Here is a 25,312-nt window from a genome sequence, read left to right on the forward strand (position 1 = left end):
ATGTAAATAATAAACACTACTCTTCTACTTCTCCTAATGGTCACACCACCACACATCGCCACTACCACTATGCCATTGCCACTGCGCCATTGCCACCATGTTGCCACCACCACCTTCTTGGTCCCGTACCTGCTCCCATCCTTGCCTTCGCTTTTGCTTTCGTCATCCTCTCTCAAAGAAATATAGAGAATCCATTCTTAGAAATTAAAAAATGAATTTCTTATTCTTGAAATACTTCAAATTAACGTAGTCAAAATAATTTTAATTTCTTAATAAAAATTATATTTATTAGTTTGATCAAAAAATCAATCTTAAAATTGAAATAGAAATGATACCAAATCTCACGAGATTATATGATAATTTCCCAAATGAACGCTTTAAGTAAGGTCTTAATTAAGGGAAAAGCTTGACTTCTCTCTCTCACTCCCTCCCTCAGAGGTGTCAAACAGAGCCCTACACCTGCCTCCAGTAGACCACCTTCATCACTTTGCCTAAGTAAGAAGAGCCTAAGGTCGAAAAAAAAAAAAAAAGAAGAAGAAGAAGAAGAAGAAGAAGAAGAAGGAGGAGGAGGAGGAGGAGGAGGATCGTTGGCTGCACCTTTATTTTTTTTGTTAAAGTCTTGGAAGAACTCGACCCATAAATAGGCTTACAAGGTGAGGGGACCCAAGACTATATCAACCCACATCAATTCCCATAGGAAACCAATGTGGGATTAGCCTCTATAAGCTGATATGGGATCGTAACATCTTCCCCATTGCCGATGCCCTTCTCGCTGACTCCTTTTTCGGCTGCTTTTCTGTCGTCACCTCCTCTTCTATTGTCTCTCTTCTGGTATTATTATTACAATAGTTAATCAACCCTTTGTTAATATAAATTGGTGTTTGGTTGGCTTCGGTGTGTAAATAAAACAATCATATATACTTGGTGGCTTACAAATTGACATGTGGAAATCAATAAATTAGAAAAAAATAGAAGAGTTCTTTTTTCGAGAGCTTGACTTCTGCACTAGCAAGTGGGTCACTGGGAGCCCACCTAGAAGTAAGGGTGTCAAATTAGAACCGAAACTGAAAACCAAATCCAATTTCGGACCAAATACCCTCAACCAAATCCAACCCATTATAATATGATTAAATCCTGGATCTGAAATAAGTATTCATAATTTGGATCAGTTCGGATCTAGATTTATGCCAAGAACCGTCGGATTTAACCAAAACCGGACCGAATAACTTAATGTCACTTTTTCATCTTTAACTAAAAACTTGACGTAACTTATATGGAAACCCGACATAATTAATCACCTAAATGATAAATCATCTTATAGAGTTACAATTATAGTCCAACTGTAAAACCCTCATTTTCTTTTAGTTTTTGTTGCCTTAGGACTCATGAACCTTGAGTTAAATAATCTACTTAACTGTAACTCTTCAAGTTTGAAGTGTTCTGCTCTTCCTCTTTTCACAATTAGCATAGTAGCGACTCTTTGTCTTAGACAAAATTGCAGTGGCTGAAAGCATCCCTTCTCATTTTCTCATGATTTCTCGGCGGCCAATCGATCAATTCTTCTCAACAACATTACAACTAGTTGGATTTCCATCTCCTATAATGTTGTACTTGTTTGATTTTCAATCTCTAATCGCGTTGCATCTTTTTGTATGAGCTTTCTTATCTTTCTGATGTATATGTTTTATTGTTTATCAATAGATATGATGTTGGGACTCATCCAATCTGCCACATTGCAGAGAATTGGGCATTTGAGACAAATCTCAGTGGGCCATTGAGCTAGGGACCTTTGCCCTTGTTTATTGCTTGTTCCCAAATAGGAATCAAAACTGGATCGAAACCGAATTAGGTCAGTTACGAGTACTAATTTTCAGAACCAAGACGGGACTTGGTCTGGTTTTGGATCACACTAATAATCCTTGGAACTGAAACCAGAATCGGACCGAATACTTGGTTCCAGACCGATTGACACCCTTACCTAGAAGCAGGCATTTTCACCTTTCAAGGTTGCTGAGCAATCATTCACTCCCCCTCTACATGGATATGCAGTCCCTACTCTCTCCGACATAATCTTTTTTTTTTTTATTAGAAATATTAAATTTTAGACATGTGAAATGCATTGGTAGTATTTAATTAAGGTCTATTTTATGTGGAAAAATAATGTCTGTCTAGCGGATCCCTTACTAACCCGAGCGAGCATTGAAATGTTTGTCCTACATTCATTCATGAAGGGACTCCTAATGGGTTGAAGACATGGTTTAAAGTATCTCCGATACCGATACGATACCCTCCGATACGTATCTTAAATTTAGCCGATCGATACGATACACACCGATACGATACATGGAATTTTTAAAATCTTTTCGTATCGATATATACCCTACGGTACATACCGATATGCACCAATACACTATCGATACGTACTAATACTCTATGAAAAATATAAAATCGAGGTAAAATATACATTTTGGTATGTATCGGTAAATATCGGTGAGTATTTGTATGTATCATTCGGTACGTATCGATGAGTATTAGTACATATCGGTGAGTATCGGTATGTACCGATACGGTGTGCTACTGTCATATAATGGCCAAGATGGGTATTTTTCAGAAAACATTATTTTTTGAGTGTTTTTCTTCCAAAATTGCTGCCAGCCATATTTCTCTCTAACTAAAGTGGAAATCAAGGTTGGGAACAAGGATTTTACATTTATAGGACAACTGCAAACCTTGAATTCTTAGTGCGATACCCTCAATTTAGTGTCTATGCATAATACATGTTATCAATAGCTTTTTTTAACAAATATTTTATGCAAAAGTGTTTAGAAAGGTGTTTCAAATCCATTTATATGCGTGTCTTTAGTGTATCTTAATGTATCTCCGATACGATACGATACCCTCCGATACGTATCTTAATTTTGGTCAGCCGATACGGCGACCGATACCGATACTTTAATCCTTGGTTGAAGAATTCAATAGATCTTCCATCTTGCAAATAAAGCATATCTTGTCAAGGCAAAATTTTTGAAATGATTCCTTTATTCCTTTGTCTTTCAGCTACTTAATCACCTACTTTAATTTCTCATTTCTGTGAAACACAAGGCATGTCGTGCGGATGATCACATGCCGTGGTCTTGGCCAAACAAACTTTTGTTATATACATTGAAGCAAGTTTTTCTATATCATGGGTGAAAGAAAACTACATCTGTCAATAATGATAGTATGAAGTCAATAATACCCTTATATTATTTCTCGGTCTTCAATACTGACCATCTGGCCGAACCCCTCAACCCCTTGAATGGGGGTTGAAGGAAATCTACCTCCTACAAAATTAACCTCCTATAGGCCTGAGTTGATGTTGAAAAAAATTTGTGAAAGTGGGTGGGCTAGACAATTGGTCAATAGTCTACTTGATAGCTCTGTTTTAGTGGACTTTCCACAATATGAATCTATAAATCTATAAAAGGGTATTCATTCTCAGTCCCTCAATTAAGTGTCAAACAGATCAAGTTCTTATATATATTCACCTTTATATCTACTTAGAGCTTCAAAACCCTTCCTCCACCTTGTCTAAGTAAGAAGAGCCTAAGAAAAAAAAACATGGCAGGCACCGAGTCACAACAGCAGTTCAATGGCGAACTTTCCCACGCAGAGACCCAAACCACAAGAAGTATCGATCCCAAAAGAGGTGGTTGGATTACCTTCCCCTTTATCATAGGTACTCTCTCTCTTTCTCTTTCTTTCTCTACACTGTATCAAACTATACCATATGTATACATGTTTAATGCACTATGTATATATGTAGGTGGGGTGATGGGTCTGACGCTGGCATCTGGTGGGAGTTTGGCAAACCTGATCGTCTATTTGATCGAAGAATTCAACGTGAAGAGCGTAGACGCCGTCCAGATCTCCAACATCGTCAGCGGTGGCACCAGTCTTTTCCCCGTCGCTGGTGCCATCCTCGCCGACTCCTTATTCGGCTGCTTCTCTGTCATCACCTTCTCTTCTATTATCTCTCTCCTGGTATATATTCTCCTCGCTTCTATTACAGATATATCGAATCTTTTCTCTTATCATCTCCCTAGTCCCTAAGGCCTTCACAGGGAGAATCGCCGTCAAGGCTTCAACTTGGGGTTTTATACATTGCCTTAACGTTAACGTCCATAGGGATGGGTGGCACTCGTTTCACGTTCGCAACGATAGGTGCGGATCAGTTGGACAAGCCAAAGGATCGGGGAGTGTTCTTCAACTGGTTTTTCGTTACTCTCTATTTTGCTTCGGTCATCAGCTTCGCCTTCATTTACGTAGAGGATAGCGTTGGGTGGGTTTGGGGTTTTGGGATATCCGCCGCCATTAATGCCGTTGGCTTGGCCGTTTTCTTGGCTGGGAAACGGTACTATCTGAGTGTGAAACCGGAAGGGAGCCCTTTCGTAAGCTTGGCTAGGGTTGTGGTTGCTACCATTCGGAAGTGGAAGTTAGTAGTGTTGGATGATTCTTATTACTATGGCAAAAGTGAGGTTTCAGAGTTGCCTTCTTCAGCTCCCACTCCGAGCTTCAGGTATCAATGTTCTATTCTAGTTGAGATGTTTGAAGTTAGAGGAGATTCCATATCATTGGTCCTCACTATGCGGGGAGCACCCCACATGGGTAAAGAATCTGGAGTTCTGGACTCTCGGCTCTGCAGTGCGCATGTGCTTTGCATCGAACACATGTCCTTTTTGCATAGGGCACGTGTTTGATGCAGAGCATAAGTGCACTTGCAATGGAACCATTAGTTACTGGACTCACTCAAGAAGAGTTTGAAACTTTGAATAAACTCGTGAGTGTACAGTACTTCACTTACGATTGGGTGGTGACTTGTGCCATTTTTCGCTTTCATAAATGCCCTTTTTATGCAACCTTAATTGCAGTAAAGATAGGGCACATGAGTAGATAAAACATATTGAGTATAAGTAGATGATACTAGCCCTTTGAGTTATAGTCTCATATCAGTTATTTGGGATCTTAAATGTATTTTAATATATTCTTAGGTCATCTCCATCTAATACTTTAAGATTCTGAATTCAAACCATAAATGGTAATTCATGGGTTTTCTATTTTATTTAACATGATATTAGAGTTAAGTATAAAGTTATAGAAATTATATGGATCTATATTGATTATTTGGGAACTTGTATGTGTCTTAACATAACCTTGAAACGAGTACTACACCTAATGCCTTGAGGTATGGTATTTCGAGTTGAGTTCTTCTTCACATATGTGCGTGCAACATGCACAATTAGAGTATTATAAGTGTCTCATTTACTATCTTTTAAGGTGCATAGAGGAGTATTCATGGGAGTGAAAATAACATTTGGCATCTTTTGACCATACGTGCAACATGCACATGTGCAGAGGATCCAAATTTAGTATTTCATAGATTAGAATTTTTTTTCCATTTTATTAATTTGTTTCTGAAATCAAACGTAAAATAAATAATCCAACTAGCTTGTCCTTAGAAATATATATATATATATATATCTAACTTGTAGAAATTGTAAATTATGACTTTGAAGAATATCTTACATGAGAACTAATTGTTGTTTTGAGTTTAACCAAATATGAGGTCTCAAAATTTTTAATAAAAATATGGATAGTTATCCATGTAACAATCAACAATGAAAGGTGATGTTTCCTAAAATCAAAAGATAATTATGGATCATATCCCCATTTTATGTTTTATAATCTAAATCGTTTATTCTGACTTCAAAGTTGGAGAGAGTAGAAATGACTGGAGTACTCATACATATACATGGATATATATATATATATATATATGGATGTATGTGAATACAAAACAAGGTATTTGATTAAATTAGATACTGAAATTTAACATGTAACTAATCTAGATTATGTCCTCTCTATCCGCTGAACAAATTATCTATCCATGCGGTGAATAAATATCTTCAAACATTTAGAAAAATAAAAAATCTTGAGATAATAATAATTCACCTAAAAATATTCACTTTTCTACTTTTCTGTAACATATTTTTCAAATTAGGTGTCTTAATCCCTAAAACCATGTGTCGCTACCTAGCAGGAAATGTAACATTGAGATTGATAGCAATCTGAATTATTATCGGTTGAGATCGATACCAAAACTAGTGATGATGGATAAGACAAAAGAAAAAAAAAATTCCTTAAGTGACTCAATGTTAATGTATATAAAGAAAATTCGAAAAAGATAAAATAGAAAAATAACAATATAGGAGCTTGGAAGGAGTTTGAGTTTCAACCAACAAAGCAACATTTGAACCAAATAATAATGGAAGGACAACCTTGTTGGTTGTTTTCTTGGATTAGTAAAAGCATATTTTGAATCGGTCAATTTAAAAAATGTTTAACAGACTATAAGTGAAAAGATCGAGTAATCTAAATATTTAAAAAGAGCAAAAGAGAAAGAGATGTATGTAAAAATTTAAAAACAAAGGAGCATCAGAACAAAAATATAAAAGATAGAAAATTTTTAAATAAGGAAAAATGTTGGGTATGCCGCCGATATCAAGTATGCTAGCACCCATTGTATCTATCTCTCTCTTCTCTTTTTCTGAAATGACCCTCATATCCTTTCTGAATGATACTCCATCATGTGTTCCTATTGATGCTATCCACTAGCATACTTAATATCGGCAATATACCTATCCCTCTCCCTTTTAATAAATATAGGCAAAGTAGGAAAGTGATAGTAAATCTCCAGAAACACAATTCAATAGTAGCCCCACGTGAACCCCTTTTGTATTATCACCCATTATCCCATCCTTGTCGCTTCTTTTGCTTTCTTAGGCTTACCTTTCAATCAAAGATTATATCAGAAATCTGCCATCTTTCTTGATTCTTCTTCCTTTACCTAACTCTTCCTTTGGCGTTCTTTGGCTAATAAGTGAAAAATTTGGGTTCCCAAGATATTGTCGGTGGAATTGATGGAGCCACCATTGACCTAAATGGGCATTATTGAAGCTAGCCAACAAGTGGTCTAGTGTCACCCAGTCAATATTTTCAAATACAAAACGAGAAAGCTGACCGATCATATATGACCTTGTGGGGTAGTGTCACCAGCCAAGTCTCCGAGTAGCATTTGATGGAGCTAAAAGCCATTTAATAATATCTGCCCATCTCTTTATCATTTCTATATTTACCTTTCCATTCTATCGTCAGTTTCATAGTCCCGACCAAGATTGATTGAGAGGTGGTAAGGTTTAGTCATTCTCAATATCTCATCAGAAAAGGTTTAACAGGATTTTTCTTGTTTTGTAACGGTAGAGATGCCTCATAAGTCATGCCATAACAGATATTGAAATGGTATCAGCGGATCGGCATTGAATTGGTCCAAATTTGATATCACTTTCCATCAAGATTCTAAAATATAGAAACAGTCATGGGATAGAACATGGCCAAAACCGTTCTGATATCATTTTGAAATGGTCGAAGATCGATCATGATTGATACCATTCTGACCCGATCAATACTGACCTTTTCATTCTATTTCAAACCATGTTTTTCGATTGATAATGATTCGATTCACCAATCCGGTTTTTAAAATCATGCCCGTTTAGCTAATGCAAGAGGAATTATTTTGAAATTCCTTCTCGTGGGAAGCCAATAATCTAGTATCCCAACTGCTAGAATTCAAATATAGTTTATATATTGCCCACTTCATTCTTTCATATCTTAATTTTTTAAATTAATAAAATATCTTCACATATTCATATAAGTTTTCTAAAATTTATATGTTAAATTAGATTTTGTCTCGATTTATGAGCAAGTTTCTCAAATTTTTTTTCCACTGAGCACAAGTCCAAGTTTCTCAATTCACATAGGTAACACAAGTTTGCATAATCCATACCATGTAGATTAGTCTTGCCAAACTAAGATATTTTGGAGTATATTCTTAAAATGCATTATGAGTTGTTACTATTGGCCTATAATGCATTCCAAGAATGCTTACCAACACAACCTAACTACTGAATAAGTAGAACAGACCAAGCTTCTATTAGCTAGTAGTCAAATTGATTAACCATTTTTTTTTTCTTAGTATAAGATTGATCATTTAAGTGAGTCTTAGTGACCCACCATGTAGTTGTCTCTTACCACTGTTCCCATTCAACTTCTCAAATATACACACAAGAGCCTTTGCGACAAAATTAAATTGTCCACATACACCACGGAAAAAAACCCACACATAGGAGGCCACCATGCTTAAGGGAGTAACAGTATACACACCAAGGCATGGTTGCTAAAAGAATAGCAAATGTAAAATTTTCATGGTAAAATTTATTTCACAACCAAAATTATAGATATTAATTTTATTTTGAAAATTTTCTTATTGTTCACATTGCTTATATCGATAATAGTTGAAAATTTGAGATAAGATAAAGGCCAATCTAAGGCACATTTGGGTAAAATTTGGTATAAAAATCATATTTATTAATAACTGGAAAATCAGGTTTTGACTTCCATGATCACCCGAGTTGAGTTAAAAACACATGAAATCTGATTAGTAGACATGAAGACTCGTCCAAGCTTACAGATGATAGTATAATATAGTAAAATATAACAAAATAATATGTATTTTTTTGGTGTAGATTTCTGAACCGTGCCGCTCTAAAAACAGAAGGTGACACTCGACTGGACGGCTCAATCGCAAAGCCATGGAGACTGTGCAAGGTGGAGGAAGTCGAAGACCTCAAAACCCTACTTCGAATCTTCCCTCTCTGGTCCAGCAGCATCTTCTTGAGCATCACGATTGGAATTCAGGGCAGTCTCACAGTCCTCCAAGCTCTTACCATGGACCGCCACATTGGGTCCCACTTCCAAATCCCTGCTGGCTCATTCTACGTCTTCGCTCTCCTATCCACGGCTATCTTCATCCCCGTCATCGATCGTTTTCTCCCCTCCGCGCGGCACAAGTTGGCTGGTCTTTCACTGACCCCACTCCAACGAATAGGGGTTGGCCACGTCATCAACATCGTGGGGATGGCTGGGTCTGCCCTCGTGGAGTCGAGGCGGCTCCATGTCGTCTGGTCCCACCAACTCGAAAATCAGACCGGACCAACCATTGTCCCGATATCAGCATTATGGTTGGCATTGCCGCTGGTCATCGTCGGCGCCGGCGAAGCCTTACACTTCCCAGGACAGGTGTCTTTATACTATCAAGAATTTCCGGTGTCGCTACGGGGAACGGCAACCGCTATGATTGCATTGCTGGTCGGGCTTGGCTTTTACCTGAGCACGGCGGTGATCGATTTGGTACGGAGGGTCACTGGTTGGTTGCCGGATAATATCAACAAAGGGAGGATGGATTACGTGTTCTGGATGTTGGTGGTGATAGGAGTGGTCAACTTGGGGTATTACCTAACGTGTGCCTGGATGTATAAGTACCAAAATGTTGGCGAGTGGGACACCACCAGTTCTAGCCCAGAGTCTCATGAGGTTCAAGAGTGATACGGACAAATCTTCTGTAGTGAGAACTGAGATGTTGTGTGAGTACTTTAATCTGTGTCTTCCATCAAGTTGTATTGCCCAAGAATCCATACGGACAAATCCTAGATTAAACGATGTAAAATGAGATAAAGTTTGGAAGCAACACAAACACTATTCCTGGCCTGGCATGTTTAGAATCCGTTTATAGTCCAGTGACTCCAGCCAGAACCTGTTTACTAAACCCTACATGTTTAAAATCTGATTATAATTCGTTTAGAGATAAATGTGAGATTAGCTAATTTATAGACCATTTAAGACCTGTTTATTCCGATTATTGATAGTCTGATTAAATATTGGCACCCAATCGACCATTTATTAATGGGAACATATATACTTAGAATATAAAGACCAATTACTTAAATGGGTTGATCACGGTGCAAGGTCCTAAGGTGAGGAAGCCTAATTGATTGACACCCCTAAAATGGAGATGAACTTCTAGTTTTGTGGCACTTGGGCTCTATCGTAAGTCTAGGGAAGGTTGAAGCTTCGATCCCTCCTACCACCACCTTTCTTGATATAATAGTTAATAGGTTAGTAGCTAGTAATAAATGTGGTCCAGTGCCTTTGTTGACCCCTTGAGGGTCCATTTTTCTACCCCTTGTGAGTCCTCTTGTTTGGCTAGTGTACGGAGGACTATTCCCCCACCCCCACACCCCCTTAAAAAAAAAAAAATTGATTGATTGATAAGAGAGAAATATATCGTGTTGCCCTCATAAAAGTTCAAACACATGAAAAAATAAAGGACAATTTTTCTTCACCAATGGTTGAATGATGGAATGGTTGAGATGTGACCCATCACTTCCCACCTCACTCCCCATATTATACATGATCCCGATGGGCCACTGTGAATGGAAGAATCCAGTCACCGTAACCTCAGAAAAACTCAGTCCAAAAAACAAATGTTTTACAACTCTTTTATTTATTTATTTATTTATTTTTATTAACTATGAAATGTGTTACAACTTACAACTCCCTCCCCTTCCCCATTATTTATTTATTTATTTTTTCGTTTAAAACAAATCAGTTTTCTTCACCAGCATTGCAGCGCCTCATTTAATCGTTTCTAGGGAGGAAGAAGACATGCATGCTGACATAGCCTAAATAGTTTCAACAACTCTTACGCGTTAGGTGTTAACTCGGTCACCAGTCCGATTCTGTATGGAATGGGGTGTGACACAGTTAGTTATAAGTGTTACTGTTATAGTTGTTACAAGAAAACAAGCGGCTTTGTTAGTTATATTTTCCAATTGATGAAAGTAGTTACAGACACGTGTATTTTTCTATATATAAGGCTTTTCCTTTTTCTTTCAGTTTTAATAAAAGAAATCCAAAGTCTTTCTTCTTGTGCTCTGTTTCTTAACATGGTCCGGTCTCACCAACTCGAGGACCAGACCGGATCAACCGTATTACCGATATCAGCATTATGGTTGGCATTGCCGTTGGTTATCGTTGGCGCTGGCAAAGCCTTACACTTCCCAGGACAAGTGTCTTTATACGATCAAGAATTTCCTGTGCCGCAGCGAAGCACGGCGACATCTATGATTGCACTGATCATTGGGATCTGCTTTTACATGAGCACGGCGGTGATCGATTGCATACGGACGATCACTGGTTGGTTGCCGGATAATATCAACGAAGGGAGGATGGATTATGTGTTCTGGATGTTGGTGGTGCTGGGAGTGGCTAACTTTGGCTATTACCTAACGTGTGCAAGGTTGTACAAGTACCAAAATATCGACAATTCTAGCTCAGAGTTTGAGGACCAAGAGTGATGGATCACGCAAATATGGATCTGCTGCATGTACTTTCTTTTGGACGTACATATGAGGATTCAACACTTTTTCCCTTTGCTTCCATGTATACCAGATCCTGATTCTCTCCAACTCTTAATCGAGTAATTCTTGTGTAATTCTCTTTGTGCATTCGATATTTGTACATTTTCAAAATCCAACGGTTGTAGAAGTATTTTAGAATTCAAATTTATTTTAATCCCTCAAATGTCTTAAACTTCAACAACTGTTAGATTTTAAAAAACGTATAAGTGTCTCATGCATGCATGGAGAGAATTGTACAAGAATTGGACAAGACCTATACCCAGCTTCAACCTTGTAATGGTAGAAAGTGATCGTGACAGGTGTTGGATTTTCACATGCAGCAAATCCTAACTTGGATCACATGTGAAAAGAGAAGTGAGGAGAGTAATTGACAATCAAAGATTGAGTCAGATAGACAAAGTGAAAACTGAAATTGTAAAGCTCTTGTTTTAGCTTTTTAAGGTTTTGCATGATTTAAGTTTGATTTTGGGATTGTTTATATAGGTTACACTTCATTTGGTTTTAAAATTAAACCAAAGCTGAGCGGAATGAAATTATATAACTCTTAAAATAAAAATTAAAAATCTAATAAAAATACAATTTTAAAATAAAAATTAAACCGATCAAACTAAAATTTTCAGATTCAATATGATAATGGATGATATATTTCCTACTTCACATTCACAAGTGCCGGGGAATTCATTTTAGATTGACCTTTTAAGAAAGCCTTACCAATTACCATATATTTATGTGCTAGCATGCGTTCAGGGGAGTGGAAAACATAACAAGTAGATGGACTTAACCCTAAACTCGATTCTTCTTGTCGGATTTTGATTAATTAAGAGAATCCATGGGTGATGTGACTGGTATGTCCAGCCTTAGGTTAGCTAATTACTCTACAAGTTGATTCTTGCTCCATTTATTTTAATTATTCAAAAAATTAAGACAGTGTTACCTTTTTACCTTACTAGAGGATGGGTATCAATTTAATTCCAGTGATCCTAATGCATTCGATCCAATTTTTAAAATAATGGGCTCCAAAGCGGACATAGATCCATGGTTGACAACACCCGAACACCCACTCTTGACAGTCGGATGCGCACTAAACGCATAGCTGCACTCAAGGGGATCTGGTTGTCAAGGTGCTAAGGGTGTTGACTAAGGTTTTTTTTTTTTTTTTAATCATAATAGGAGACTTCCACTGATCGCTTTTGGATCATTATGAAATTTAGCTATTGTCTAGATTACAGTCAATTAAGTAGTTGCAACTCTTGTGGCAGTGAAAGAAATAGAATCTTAAAATGTATTTTAAAAAATACTAAACTTAGAAAGATATTTGTGAACCTTAGGTGGAAGCAAATTTTTCCATTTCTTTGATTGCCACCAAAATTGTAGTTACTTGGTTTCAACCAAGATATTCGTAAACCCTAAAGAGAAGTGAATTATTCCAATTCTTCTTACCACCTCCTTATCATGCTGGTAGGTGAGGCAATTACAGATTGGGTCTCTCATCTGTTTGTCCGATTTACACGTATTGTTACCTCTTCTCCGACCATCACGAAGTAGTGGAGTGCCTTTCACCTACCACCAGTCATCCCCCCCCCCCTCAAGTATTTCCCACTATAGATGAACATCTTAAAGTTGAAGCCTTTGTTTTTTCTCTTGTCCTGTTGTGCATTTTAGTAGATCTGTAACTGTGATGGATGGCCATTTTATTTCCAAGTGGGTTCGTACTATTTTCTCCCCTCGTGGGCTTTGGGAATCCTCTTTTCCTGAGGGTCTTCTTGATCTTCAAAACCAGTTTTCAATTTGCCCGTTATGGAGGAATAAATTCCCCCCTTTTGAATCACCTTCACCTTATCTAAGTAAGAAGAGCCTAAGAAGAAAAACATGGCAGCCACTAACTCACAACAGCAGTTCCATGGCGAACTTTCCCACGCAGAGACCCAAACAACCACAAGCAATATCGCTCCCAAAAGAGGGGGTTGGATTACCTTCCCCTTCATCATAGTTGGAGTACTGGGTCAGACTTTGGCATCTGGGGGGTGGTTATCAAACCTGATCGTCTATCTGATCGAAGAGTTCAACGTGAAGAGAGTCGACGCTGTCCAGATCTCCAATATCGTCAACGGTTGCACCAGTCTCTTCCCCATCGCCGGTGCCATCCTCGCCGACTCCTTATTTGGCTGCTTCTCCGTCATCTCCGCCTCTTCTCTTGTCTCTATTTTGGTACTGTTAATTAATGACAGTAGCTAATCATCTCTTCATCAATATATATAGGGCAGTTGTTTATCTCTTATCATACTTGCAGGGTATAATTCTGTTAACTTTAACGGCAACGATACACTCTCTAAGGCCTTCACAGGAAGAAACCCCTTCAAGGCTTCAAATAGGGATTCTATACAGTGCCTTAACGCTGGGGTCAATAGGGCTTGGGGGCACGCGCTACACCATGGCAACCATAGGTGCGGATCAGTTGGACAAGCAAAAAGAACAGGGGGTGTTCTTCAACTGGTTTTTCTTTACTCTATACTTCGCTACAGTCATCAGCGGCACGGCCATCGTGTACGTAGAGGATAACGTTGGATGGGGTTGGGGGTTTGGATTATCCACCACCATTAATGCCATCGGCTTAGCTGTTTTCTTGGTGGGAAAACGGTACTATCAGAGTGTGAAGCCAAAAGGGAGCCCTTTCATAAGCTTGGCTAGGGTTGTGGTTGCAACCATTCGGAAGTGGAAGTTGGTAGTAATGGTGTCTTCGCAAACCCAACAAATCCAGGATGATTCTTATTACTATGGCAAAACTGAGGCTGGAAAGTTGCCCTCTTCAGCGCCTTCTTCAGCTCCCACTCTAAGCTTCAGGTATCAATTTCACTTCGTAAAACAAAGATTAGTCGAGTCCGAATCATATGCCTATACGAGCAGAGATTTTTTTTTTTTTTTTTTCTCCTTGTACGGTAGTTGGATTTAAAACTGGAGTTTGGAGGTTCTCAACTCCTTGGATTCTTAGTCGTACATGTGAGAATTCAACATCAGTCCCATTTTCTATCATTACAAGGGTAAATAAGGGTATATATAAAAGCAAAAGTTAAGTATTGGCAGAACGGATCTGCTGTTCGTACGATCACCTAGTCGTACAAGTCAACGACCAACACCTATCCTTTTTGTTCTCAGATATACCCCTCTTTATCCTTGTAATGGCAGAAAGTGGAACAGACGTTGATTGCTGACTCGTACGACCAGGTGATCGTACGAGCAGCGGATTCTATCTCAAGTGTTGGGTCCTTAGAGTTACGACCTGAGTGACAGTACGTGCAGTGGATCCAAAATTCACTCTTGTTCGCTTCAAAAGTGATGCTCTTAAAATGGGAAAAAAATTTGTTGCAACCCCTTGCTGGCAGCCAAATAAATGAAATAATTCACTTCTCCCTAGGGTTCACAAATCCCTTCAAAGGTTATGGTATTCCCAAAATACCCTTTTAGATCCCATTTCTTTGACTGCCATAGGGTTGCAACCCGTGCAGCAGTGAAATTTCATCCAAATGAATGAGATTGGATCCCTTGCTTGTAGGATCACCTATCATACGAATCAATATCCAACACATGTCCCACTTTTTGTTATTATAAGGGTAAGAAGGGATATATTTGAAAATAAAAAAGACAAGTATTGGATGTTGATTCGTATGACTATTACCAGGAAGAAGCGAGGAGAATCTGAGCATATTAACTTATGAACAACATGTGTCAAAGGAATAATAATAAAATAAAATGAAGGCACATGTCATGTAAATAGTTTATGAGAAACGATGCGGTTTGTATTTTGGTAATTTTTTTTCAATGGGAGAAAGAACCGTATTCAGATCCTCTCCAACTCTCTAACCTCTTCTGTATGTATTCAAAGATTAGAAGGGTTTGGAGTTCATGCAAGTTTTTCTTAATTGTTGGACGTGCATTGGAAGGGTTGGATAGAATTCAGATATAAAAGAATGCTATCTAACAATGTTGCATAAGCCCAAACACATAGGAAAGTTGATATTCAGCTCATCTCTCTCTCTCTCTCTCTCTTTTCAATCCTCCCATTCGGACCTCAAAAAGGGAAGAAACCAACCCCACCCCACCCTCTCCTCTGCCAAGCCCCATTGCAACCCCCTCCCGTCTCATCCCTAGCCACTACAATCCCTTTCACCACACCCTTATCCCCATGTGCCTCGTGCCCCCACCATTGTGAAGAAGAGAAGAAGGATGTGGGTTGAATATTAATAAATAAATAAAAAGATAAAACTATAATAAGAAGTATCCAGTATTTTTAAGCAAATTAACGTCAACTTCGATCAACTAGTGTACAAGGAGAGAAAATTCAGTCCTTATAGAAGAGTTGTTCCAAAAAAAAAGAAAAAAAAACAACGTAATAGTGCACAAGGCTCCAGCCGCCACTGTGGGACCAAGGGAAAATCATAATGAGAAGTTGTTTCCCAATTCAAACTCCTGACCCTTAGATCACAATGGAGTAACATTGCCAGTGCCTTGAGGTCCGCCGTCATAGTAGACACCAAGTTTGTGTGTTCTAAAACGGGGAGAGTTTGGTCTCACAATGATCCCCATCATTGCACTGGGTGAGAATAAAAAAAGGATAAGATCTTTTGGATGTTCAACTAGTACAGAGTAAAGACGACCATAGGATTTTAAGTGAGTTAACCCTTCTCCCATGTTGTATGAGAACTTTCTCCTGCTAAGTAATAATGTCTATATCAATGGAGCTCATTTCTCAAATGGAATAATAGAATAATCCCAGGCCATATCAAAATTAAATCTTCTATACTAATTTAACTTTGAAATTTTACTACCATTTTCATTGTATTGGAAATTTTGACAGAGAAGGTTGAGTTTGTTCTTGTTGTGAAAATTTTGACTAGAAGAAACTTGGGTAGGAATGTAGGATATATCATATATCTGGGTAAATCTTAATGTAAAAATCATATTTTGTTTAAAGAGAAGGTTTCCTAAAAGGTAGCACGGTCCCTGCACTAACGCGGGATCAATGGAAACACACGTGGAGACATCAATAACAAGGGAAATTTATGTATTTCATGGGGACAGGCCGGCCGGTCATTTCCCCTATATCTAGGTGTAGAGGCCACACTGTGTTTGAGACTTCTTTTTCTTTTTTTCCTATTTATTATTATCTTAAATAAATTATTATATAATACACAATAAGATAAAATGATAAATTGTGAAAAAGTTTTTAATGTTTTAAAGTAAATATATATATATATACATTTTCCATAATCTCCATACATGCATGAATAATATAATAAAAATATGTGAAATTAGTAATATGATTTCCATACTCAGAATAAATGTTTTTTTCTTTTTTAGATTCCTGAACCGTGCAGCAATAAAAACCGAAGGTGACACCCGACCGGACGGCTCGATCGCAAAGCCATGGAGGCTATGCACGGTGGAGCAAGTCGAAGACCTCAAAACCCTACTCCGACTATTCCCACTCTGGTCCACCGGTATCTTCTTGAGCACCCCAATCGGAGTCCAGATCAGCCTCACGGTCCTCCAAGCCCTCACCATGGACCGCCACCTTGGGCCCCACTTTCAAATCCCTGCTGGTTCCTTCCTCGTCTTCGCTCTCCTATCCACAGCCATCTCCATCTCCGTCATCGACCGTTTCCTCCCTGCCACGTGGTACAGACTCACTGGTCACTCATTGACCCCACTTCAACGAGTAGGGATCGGCCACGTCCTCAACATCATGGCCATGGCAGGTTCTGCTCTTGTAGAGTCGAGGCGGCTCCACTTCGTCCGGTCCCACCAACTCGAGGGCCAGACCGGACCAACCGTCCTCCCAATACCAGCATTATGGTTGGCATTGCCGCTGGTGATCGTAGGCACTGGCGAAGCCTTACACTTCCCAGGACAGGTGTCTTTATACTATCAAGAATTTCCGGTGTCGCTGCGGAGCACAGCGACCGCTATGATCTCGCTGCATATCGGTATTGGCTTCTATCTGAGCACGGCGATGATTGATTTGGTACGGAGAGTCACCGGTTGGTTGCCGGATAATATAAACCAAGGGAGGATGGATAACGTGTACTGGATGTTGGTGGTGATAGGAGTGGCCAACTTCGGCTATTACCTAACGTGTGCCAGGTTGTACAAGTACAAAAATATGGCGAGTGGGACACCACCAGTTCTAGGTTAGAGTCGTCCAAGGACCAAAAGGTCCAAGACCACGACTGATGGAGTGGACGGTCCAGATGCATTAGTATTAGAGGTCGATAGTGGTGGTGGTGTGTCTTCTTTTGATATTTTTCTTTCTATAGTGAGAACTGAGATTTGTTGACTAGTGACTGTAATTATCTTAATGAGAGCTGGAAGACTTGGATTTGCACATGAACCTCCTCGTTTCTTTGAATTAATTCCATAGGGTGTGGGGACCTTTTGGAGTGCGGGGACCACATCCCATGAACCGTGTGAGATGAGATGGGTTAAATACTTCGAGGGGAGATGATCTAAATTAAATCATTTATTAGTATAAGAACAAAAAAAAATTGGCATGGAATCTTGAATACATCAATAAAATAGATAGTTCAAAAAAATATAATTCATGCTCTCATATTGATGGTAATTGATAACATATATCAAAACTTGTAGTAAGATGCATATCTTTCCCTTTGTAGATAATTTTCCATGCATCATCCTCCAAAAGAAACAAGATTGGCATGACATGGTTAAAGGTATGGAACCCGAATCATTGAAGAACAAGCAACTTTTTAAGATTCTAGATCCTCTTTATCCCATTGAACCCTCCAACCCCAAATCACACCATCCATAGGGTGTGAGGATATTTTTTTACGTTTTATGGGTTGGAGGGTTCTGCCGGCTGAAGAGGATCCAAATTTATCTTTTGATTGATTTGTTCTTTTGTTAATACTTTGGCTGAAAACCATTAAATAAGGGATGATTAATAAAAATAATAATTTGTTTGACTAAATTATATGATTCCTAAGGCTTCACTAGACAGTGGAATTATTTAAAAAAAAAAAAAGACTAAATTATTTGTATATACATCAGAAAAGGGTATCCAATGCTTTTGTGTATATTATATTATATTGATCTAATCTTGATCAGCAAACTTGATTCTTTGGTTCTTCTCCTTCTTCTCCTTCTCCTTCTCAACAGCCTCTCTAGGGATAGATGTCTTCATATACTGGTGATGCGGAGTTGAAGAAATGGATCGCAGCAGGTAAGCTATCTGATCAAGTAAACTTATAATTTTCAATTTTGATGTTAACAGCTATTTATAATCTAATTCTCCGATTATTGCTGGTTCTATAGCTATTGTTGGGGCAGTATCTTCCATCATCAAGAGCTTGAAAAAGAAAGCCATGAATGAAGCTTCGATTACCATGCCACCATTAGAGTATGAGAAAGCGGAGCTAAAGGAAATGATTGAACTTTGTGGGATTGAAAAAGAAGAAGATAAAGGAAGAGCAGAGAGAATTTGTTTGGTAGCCTTGTGGTGTGTTCAACACTCACCTCAGGCAAGGCCTCTTATGAGCACTGTGGTGAAGATGTTAGAGGGGGGGGGGGGGGGAGTTGAAATTGTTTCCCCTCCTAACCCTGTTAGGATTTTTATGTGGACTTAATTGATATCGATTGATCCATTGGGTCCAAGCAATTATAGACCCACTCTGATTAGGAAACTCTTAGCTCTTTCCATTGTGAGAGTAGAATAGGGTTTGAGGGATTCTATTATAAATAAAATACTGATGATCCAGCTATTACTTAATGCCTTATTGGTTTTGGGAGCACGGTTTTCTCACAAAAGCAAGTGCACAGAAAGAGAGGAAACTCTAGAGCAAGAGGCTGCAGAAGATCTCAGTAGAAAGACTCCACTTGTGTAGTTCGTCATTGTTATTTTCATGGGAGTAATGTTTAACCACATGGGACAGAGGTTCATGATCTATGTTTATGGGGCTTCTAAACTTATACAGGTACTTCTCTATTCCCATTTATGGTTCGTGTCATGGATGTCCCATTGATTATTATAGATATGGTATATCTATATGGTTATGTATTTTAAGATCTATGAAAGGAGTATTTTATTGATCTTAGTTTAGGGACTATACTCATGGTTAAATATCTTTTATGATTCTTGTATTCTAAATACTATAGGGTTATTCATATACTTAATATGGTAAAGGATCTCCAACAAACCCATTTCAATATCTGGTTTCTGTTTGTTTGGATTCAGCCATGTCAACTAGAAGCAATGGTGAATCAAATTCTTCATCATCAAGAGAGCCAATAGAGAAAGCTTCTAGTAAATATTATCATGCATACCCCAATTGAGAGGATTTTGGAGATAAAACTAGAATAGAAAATTGAACTGTTGTAATATTGCACTTAAAGAGAATTCACTTCTTTGTTTAGGAGCTCTCTCTCTCTCTCTCTCTCTCTCTCTCTCTCTCTCTTACTAATTTTCTTATTCTTTTATGTTTAGTATATTATGTGGTTTAGCAAATTATCCAGTACACAAGATAAATAAAAAAAGTGAGTGAGAGAGAGAGAGAGAGAGAGAGGTGAAACTAAGGATGTGAATTTGTAATCGAAACCGTTTATCGAAATCGAACCGATCTGTTTACACCGAAACCGCAAAATGTTTAGTAAATGGTGTCGTTACAGTTTCAAGTTTTAGGCCGATTAGCTAAACGGGTTGGGTCGGTTTTAATCGCGGAACCCGTTGGTTTCAAACCGAATTGAAACCGTTTAAACCGAACCGTTTTAAACCGTTTAAACCGATCCGATTATTCCGTATAACTATTAAATAAAGAAGGGCAGTAATCCATTTAACAATTAAATTAAGTGTTCATCCTGCTTTGGTATGATTTATTACAATTCAGTTTAAGTATAGGCTTTAGATCATGAACTTGTAATCCATATATGTTATTATGTTATTATGTTATCATAGATGGGGTGTTTTGGCTGAATCACCTGTCATTTTAATATTTTATGTTGTAGAAGGCTGGATTTGGATGTTGTATGATATTAGTTCTAAATGTTTGAAAATAGTCATGCAAAGAAATAGCACTAGATTATCAAATTAAGACATACCATCGTTAATATAGAATCTCTTATTTGTGGTTGCCAATTATTTTTTGATAAGCTTATGATCTTCAGTTTAGAGATGGTTGCAAGTTATAACAAACCGATTATGAACCGTTTTACAAACCGTATGGAATAAACTGAAACCGAAACCGTTTAAAACCGTGAAACCGATACCGTTTAGAAACCGTGGAAACCGAAACTGTTTACTAAACGGTCACGGTTTCAAAAAGTGGAACCATTTAGTAAATGGTGCGGTTATGGTTTTAGTCAAATAAATATGAACCGAACCGATCCACACCGTTTAAACCGAAACCGGACCGATTAACACCCTTAGGTGAAACTTTCCTTAAAAATTTACATACACTTTGTGGATATATTTCAATGGAGTATCAATAAATAGGGAAAAAGATTGTTGCTTGACTGTGTAAACCCTGGACTACCATGGTAGCCATCAATGAGAGGAGGGTCCAAGGCATCGATCATGGTGGGTGGGGCAGTCATTGGCCCTCCCTGTGAAAGGGTGTAGGTAGGACACAGCCTATCAGCGGTCCTTCGCCTAGTAAATATAAGAAGTTTAGATATTAAAGTTTGGTTAGAATTTTTCATCACCCATGATGAAGAGGGAATCTCTTTATCAAATTTTTTTTTTTTTTTTTTCAATCTTTATTGGTCTAGGCCAGAAGAACATGTATTTGATATGAGATATAATGTACGTCATATAGGCACTACTGACATATGTAGTAAATCTATATGTGATATATCATTATATTTTTGCAAAATACACAAGGTAGTTGTTTGGTATTGGCAGAGAAACACTCAGGTAAGGTTGTGTAAGAATAATAGTTGCAGCGGTTGGTGATCAATTGAAATCACAACTGTGCTCTGTGTGTCTTGTGCAATTGAAGCACTTAAAAGAAAAATTTTAGGTCTTCAGTTACATTCTCAATGTCAATATTGGTACATTTCAACCCTTTTTAATTACCAAGGTCCAATGAAGTACTCCACTACGTAATTATAAAACCTAGATAAGACATTAAATACTTTTAATATCAAATACCTTTGAAGTACTTCTTAGTTGATCAACAATTACTGAAGCACCTAAGCCTTCCTAAACGAATTGAATTGAAGTGGATAACTACGAAAGATAAGTGAGGAGAGTTGATTGTCGGAGGTGAAAAAGATAGAGTGAAAATTGAAATCTTAAAACTCGTGTTTTTATCTTTTACAAAAAACAGAAAGGAGTGATGGATCGACCATAGGTGGAGTGGATAGTCCAAACCCTGACGGTATTAGTATTAGAGGTCAATGGTGGTCGTTTGTCTTTGATTGGTCTTTTTTCATCTCTTCAATATGCAAGCTATCTTCTACATTGAGAATCAAGATTACTACCACAAACAATCTCTTTTTGTAATACCACATTTGTTTTTTCTTTTTGTAGAAATGAAACTATTAATTAAATCATGCGGAGCATATAGTGGAAAGATTACAGAGATCTCTCAACCACGTAGAGGAAAGGGGTCAAATAGTCATACACGAAATAGCCAGGAACCTCCAAACTAGGAAGTCAGCAAACGAGTTTGACTCTAAGAAGTTGGTAAACGAGTTTGACTCGCACATAAACCTCCTCAACACTATAAATTAATTAAGAAAAAATATAGTTTAGTATAAAACGTATAGTCTACACTCTACATCTACAAGTAGTGAAGTGATGGCCCTTAAATGCAAATCCTCTCCAGTTGGTTGTACCCTTATATTTTTATTGATAACAATCAGGAGGCTTGAACTCACTCAAGATCTCCCAATGATTTACGCACCACAACTCACCAAGTGTATGGGGCAATTGATTTTACACCTTAAAGCGATCTACAAAAATTGTAATAGTAGAAATCGGCTATTTGGATAAATGAGATATAATCAGGGAATAGTCCGGAGAATCTTCACGTACCCTTCTTTTCTTTTCTTGTTTTTTGGATGCAATCTTCATGTAACCTAGAATGTTGACACCTCTTTATCTTTAATGGAATGGTGTAAAGCAGTTAATCTAATTTTCTATATGAAATTTGATATTGGTCCGTCACCAGTAATTGACTTTATTAAATATTTAATGGGTTGATTGCACTGCACGTCGGTATCGGCTTGAGTTTTTGCTTCGAAGCTCCTCACCAAAAGAAAACGCGTTTAAGTAGAAGACTTGTAGAATATGAAATAACTATGTTAGTATTTTGTGTCCATTATCTTATATTGATCTTATATTTTTTTGGTAGATGTATTGTAATATCTTATCTCTTGATCAGCAAACTTGATTCTTTGCTTCTTCTCCTTCTCCTTCTACTTGTCAACAGCCTCTCTGCAAATTCTCATCAAAGAGAGAAAAAAATACAGACTTTCTGCAGATTAGATGTCTTTTTCAAATGGAGCTGCATTGTCTATATTGTTCATCATAGGAAAGCTATCTGATCAACTAAGCCTAGAATTTCCAATTTTGATGTTTACAGCTCTTGATAATCTAATTCTTCGAAAATTTGCTGCTGCTGCTGCTGCAGTTTTTATTGCTATGACCATTGCTGTGATAATATCGCTCATCAACAAAATGATCATCAAAAATCTTAAAACGAAAGAAGCTTGGAGTATCTTGCCACCGGTAGAAGCAGCCACTGTAGAGAGTGTTAAGTCTGTCTCGAATTCTTGACCCGTTTTGAAGATTGACCCGATCCGACATATTTTGGTGGTAACCTGAATGAGAATTTTTTTGAGATCTGTGATAGAAGCAGAGGGGTTGGGCCGATAGGCCCAAGCCCGGAGCCCATCACTGATCTCGTATGGGGGTGCGGGGGCGGTATGGTTCGACCGGATCGACCGCGACCCGATGGGTCGACCCATGTTTTTGGAGTATATATAATGTACTGTTGTTTGTTGAGAAAGTCATTGTATTCTAGGGTTTTTCACGAAGCTCGGGTTTCGGGGCGAGTTCTTCCTCGCCGCTGCTAGGGTATAATCTCTCTTTTGCATAGTGAATCATCTTCTTCTTCGCCCGAGGACGTAGCACACCATCCTGGTGTGTGAACCTCGTTAAATCTCTGTGTCGTACGGATCTATTGTCTCCCTTTATTCGTGTTTCTTGGTGTTTGATCTAACAGAGAGGGCTCTCAATGATATAGCAAACGAAAAGCCCATCAGGTTTTCACCCTTACAGTTGGCTGCTCTTACTAAAGATTACTCCATAGTACTGGGTTCGGGTGGATTCGGTGTAGTCTACAGAGGAGAACTACTCCCAAGTAGAGTTCCACTGGCCATTAAAGTCCTCAATGGGAATTTAAGCAAGAAAGTTGAAGAGCAGTTCATGGCAGAAATAAACACAATTGGAAGAACATATCATGTGAATTTGGTCAGACTCTATGGATTTTGTTTCGAATCCACAAAGCAAGCACTTGTATATGAGTACATGGAGAATGGATCTCTTGTCAATTTCTTGTTTGGGAAGAACAGAACAGTAGTGGCGCTTGTATATGAGCACATGGAGAATGGATCTCTTGTCAGTTTCTTGTTTGGGAAGAACAGAACAGTAGTGGGATGGGAGAAGCTATATGAGATTGCAATCGGGACAGCAAAAGGGATTGCCTACTTGCATGAGGAGTGTCATCAGAGGATAATTCACTATGATATAAAGCCAGGGAATGTTCTTCTTGATTCAAAACTATGCCCCAAGGTTGCAGAGTTTGGATTGGCTAAGCTTTGTAATAAGGATAGTACTCATGTAACCATGACAGGTTATAGAGGGGACACCAGGGTATGCTGCACCTGAGCTATATATGCCATTCCAAGTAACCCATAAATGTGATATAGCTTTGGTATGCTTTTATTTGAGATTGTGGGTAGGAGAAGAAACCACAACCAAAATCTAAGTGAGTCGCAACAATGGTTCCCAATATGGACTTGGGAAAACAATGAGAAAGGGGAGCTAAAGGAATTGATGGAACTTTGTGGGATTGAAGAAGAAGAACATAAAAGAAAAGCAGAGAGAATTTGTTTGGTAGCCTTGTGGTGTGCTCAGCACTCACCTCAGGCAAGGCCTCTTATGAGCACTGTGGTGAAGATGTTAAGAGGGAGAAGTTGAAATTGTTCCTCCTCCAAACCCATTTCAGTATCTGGTTTCTGTTTGTTTGGATCCAGCCATGTCAACTGGAAGCGATGGAGTATCCAATTCTCCATCATCATCAAGAGAGCCAACAGAGAAAGCTTCTAGCTAGTATATCATATCATACCCCAATTAAGAGGACTTTGGAGATAGAGGTGGCTAAAATAATCCAATAGGAAGATTGGACTGTTACAATATTGCACTAAAGACAGAGTTCACTTCTTTGTTTAATTCTCTCTCTCTCTCTCTCTCTCTCTCTCTCTCTCTCTCTCTCTCTCTCTCTCTCTCTCTCTCTCTCTCTCTCTCTCTCTTTATTTTATTTTATTATAAGTTTTCTTATTCTTTTATGATTGTAGTATATCATGAGGTTGTAGCAAATCATCCATTACAGAAATATCCATCAATAAAAAAAATTGTGTGAGAGAAGTGAAACTTTCTCAATTTTTTTTCCTCCAAACTTACATACAGTATGCGAATATATCTCAATGGAGTATCCATAAATAGGAAAAAAAGATTGTTTTATGATTGTGTAGCAGCCATCAATGAGAGTAGGGGCCAGGGCATCAATCACAGGGGGTGAGGGGTTATTTTTCCCTCATTTGAGAGGACGTAGGCTATGCGCAATCTGCCAAAGATCCTTCACCCCATTAAATATAAGAAGTTTAGAGATATTGAAGTTTGAAACAAGTTTCTCTTCATCCAAGATGTTGAAGAGGAAATCTTT

At 38.2% G+C, this 25,312-nt stretch overlaps 2 protein-coding genes and 2 pseudogenes across 2 annotated transcripts; all 4 read left to right on the top strand.

Moving 5' to 3' along the window:
- Positions 1 to 3,565: 3,565 nt before the first annotated feature.
- Positions 3,566 to 9,625, top strand: LOC122058477 (annotated as a pseudogene).
- A 1,255-nt stretch (positions 9,626 to 10,880) lies between these two features.
- Positions 10,881 to 11,291, top strand: LOC122057981 (protein NRT1/ PTR FAMILY 2.6-like). Its single transcript, XM_042620357.1, has one exon. The coding sequence runs from the start codon at positions 10,881 to 10,883 to the stop codon at positions 11,289 to 11,291; it is 411 nt and encodes a 136-aa protein (XP_042476291.1).
- A 1,804-nt stretch (positions 11,292 to 13,095) lies between these two features.
- LOC122094673 (protein NRT1/ PTR FAMILY 2.7-like) lies at positions 13,096 to 17,706 on the top strand. The gene is made up of 3 exons (XM_042665254.1): positions 13,096 to 13,562; positions 13,645 to 14,195; positions 16,710 to 17,706. The coding sequence occupies exons 1-3, from the start codon at positions 13,224 to 13,226 to the stop codon at positions 17,542 to 17,544; spliced, it is 1,725 nt and encodes a 574-aa protein (XP_042521188.1). The 5' UTR covers positions 13,096 to 13,223; the 3' UTR covers positions 17,545 to 17,706.
- Positions 17,707 to 18,539: 833 nt separating this feature from the next.
- LOC122057983 lies at positions 18,540 to 24,700 on the top strand (annotated as a pseudogene).
- The last annotated feature ends 612 nt before the right edge of the window (positions 24,701 to 25,312 follow it).

The sequence above is a fragment of the Macadamia integrifolia genome, chromosome 12 (genome assembly GCF_013358625.1).
Source record: "Macadamia integrifolia cultivar HAES 741 chromosome 12, SCU_Mint_v3, whole genome shotgun sequence".
NCBI lineage: Eukaryota > Viridiplantae > Streptophyta > Magnoliopsida > Proteales > Proteaceae > Macadamia > Macadamia integrifolia.

Bases quoted from the DNA above. Each gene is read 5' to 3' on its own strand.
- LOC122057981 (XM_042620357.1), top strand. From the start codon at position 10,881: ATGGTCCGGTCTCACCAACTCGAGGACCAGACCGGATCAACCGTATTA.
- LOC122094673 (XM_042665254.1), top strand. From the start codon at position 13,224: ATGGCAGCCACTAACTCACAACAGCAGTTCCATGGCGAACTTTCCCAC. The intron at 13,563-13,644 runs GTACTGTTAATT...TCATACTTGCAG, and splicing joins CTTCTCTTGTCTCTATTTTG to GGTATAATTCTGTTAACTTT. The intron at 14,196-16,709 runs GTATCAATTTCA...TTTCTTTTTTAG, and splicing joins GCTCCCACTCTAAGCTTCAG to ATTCCTGAACCGTGCAGCAA.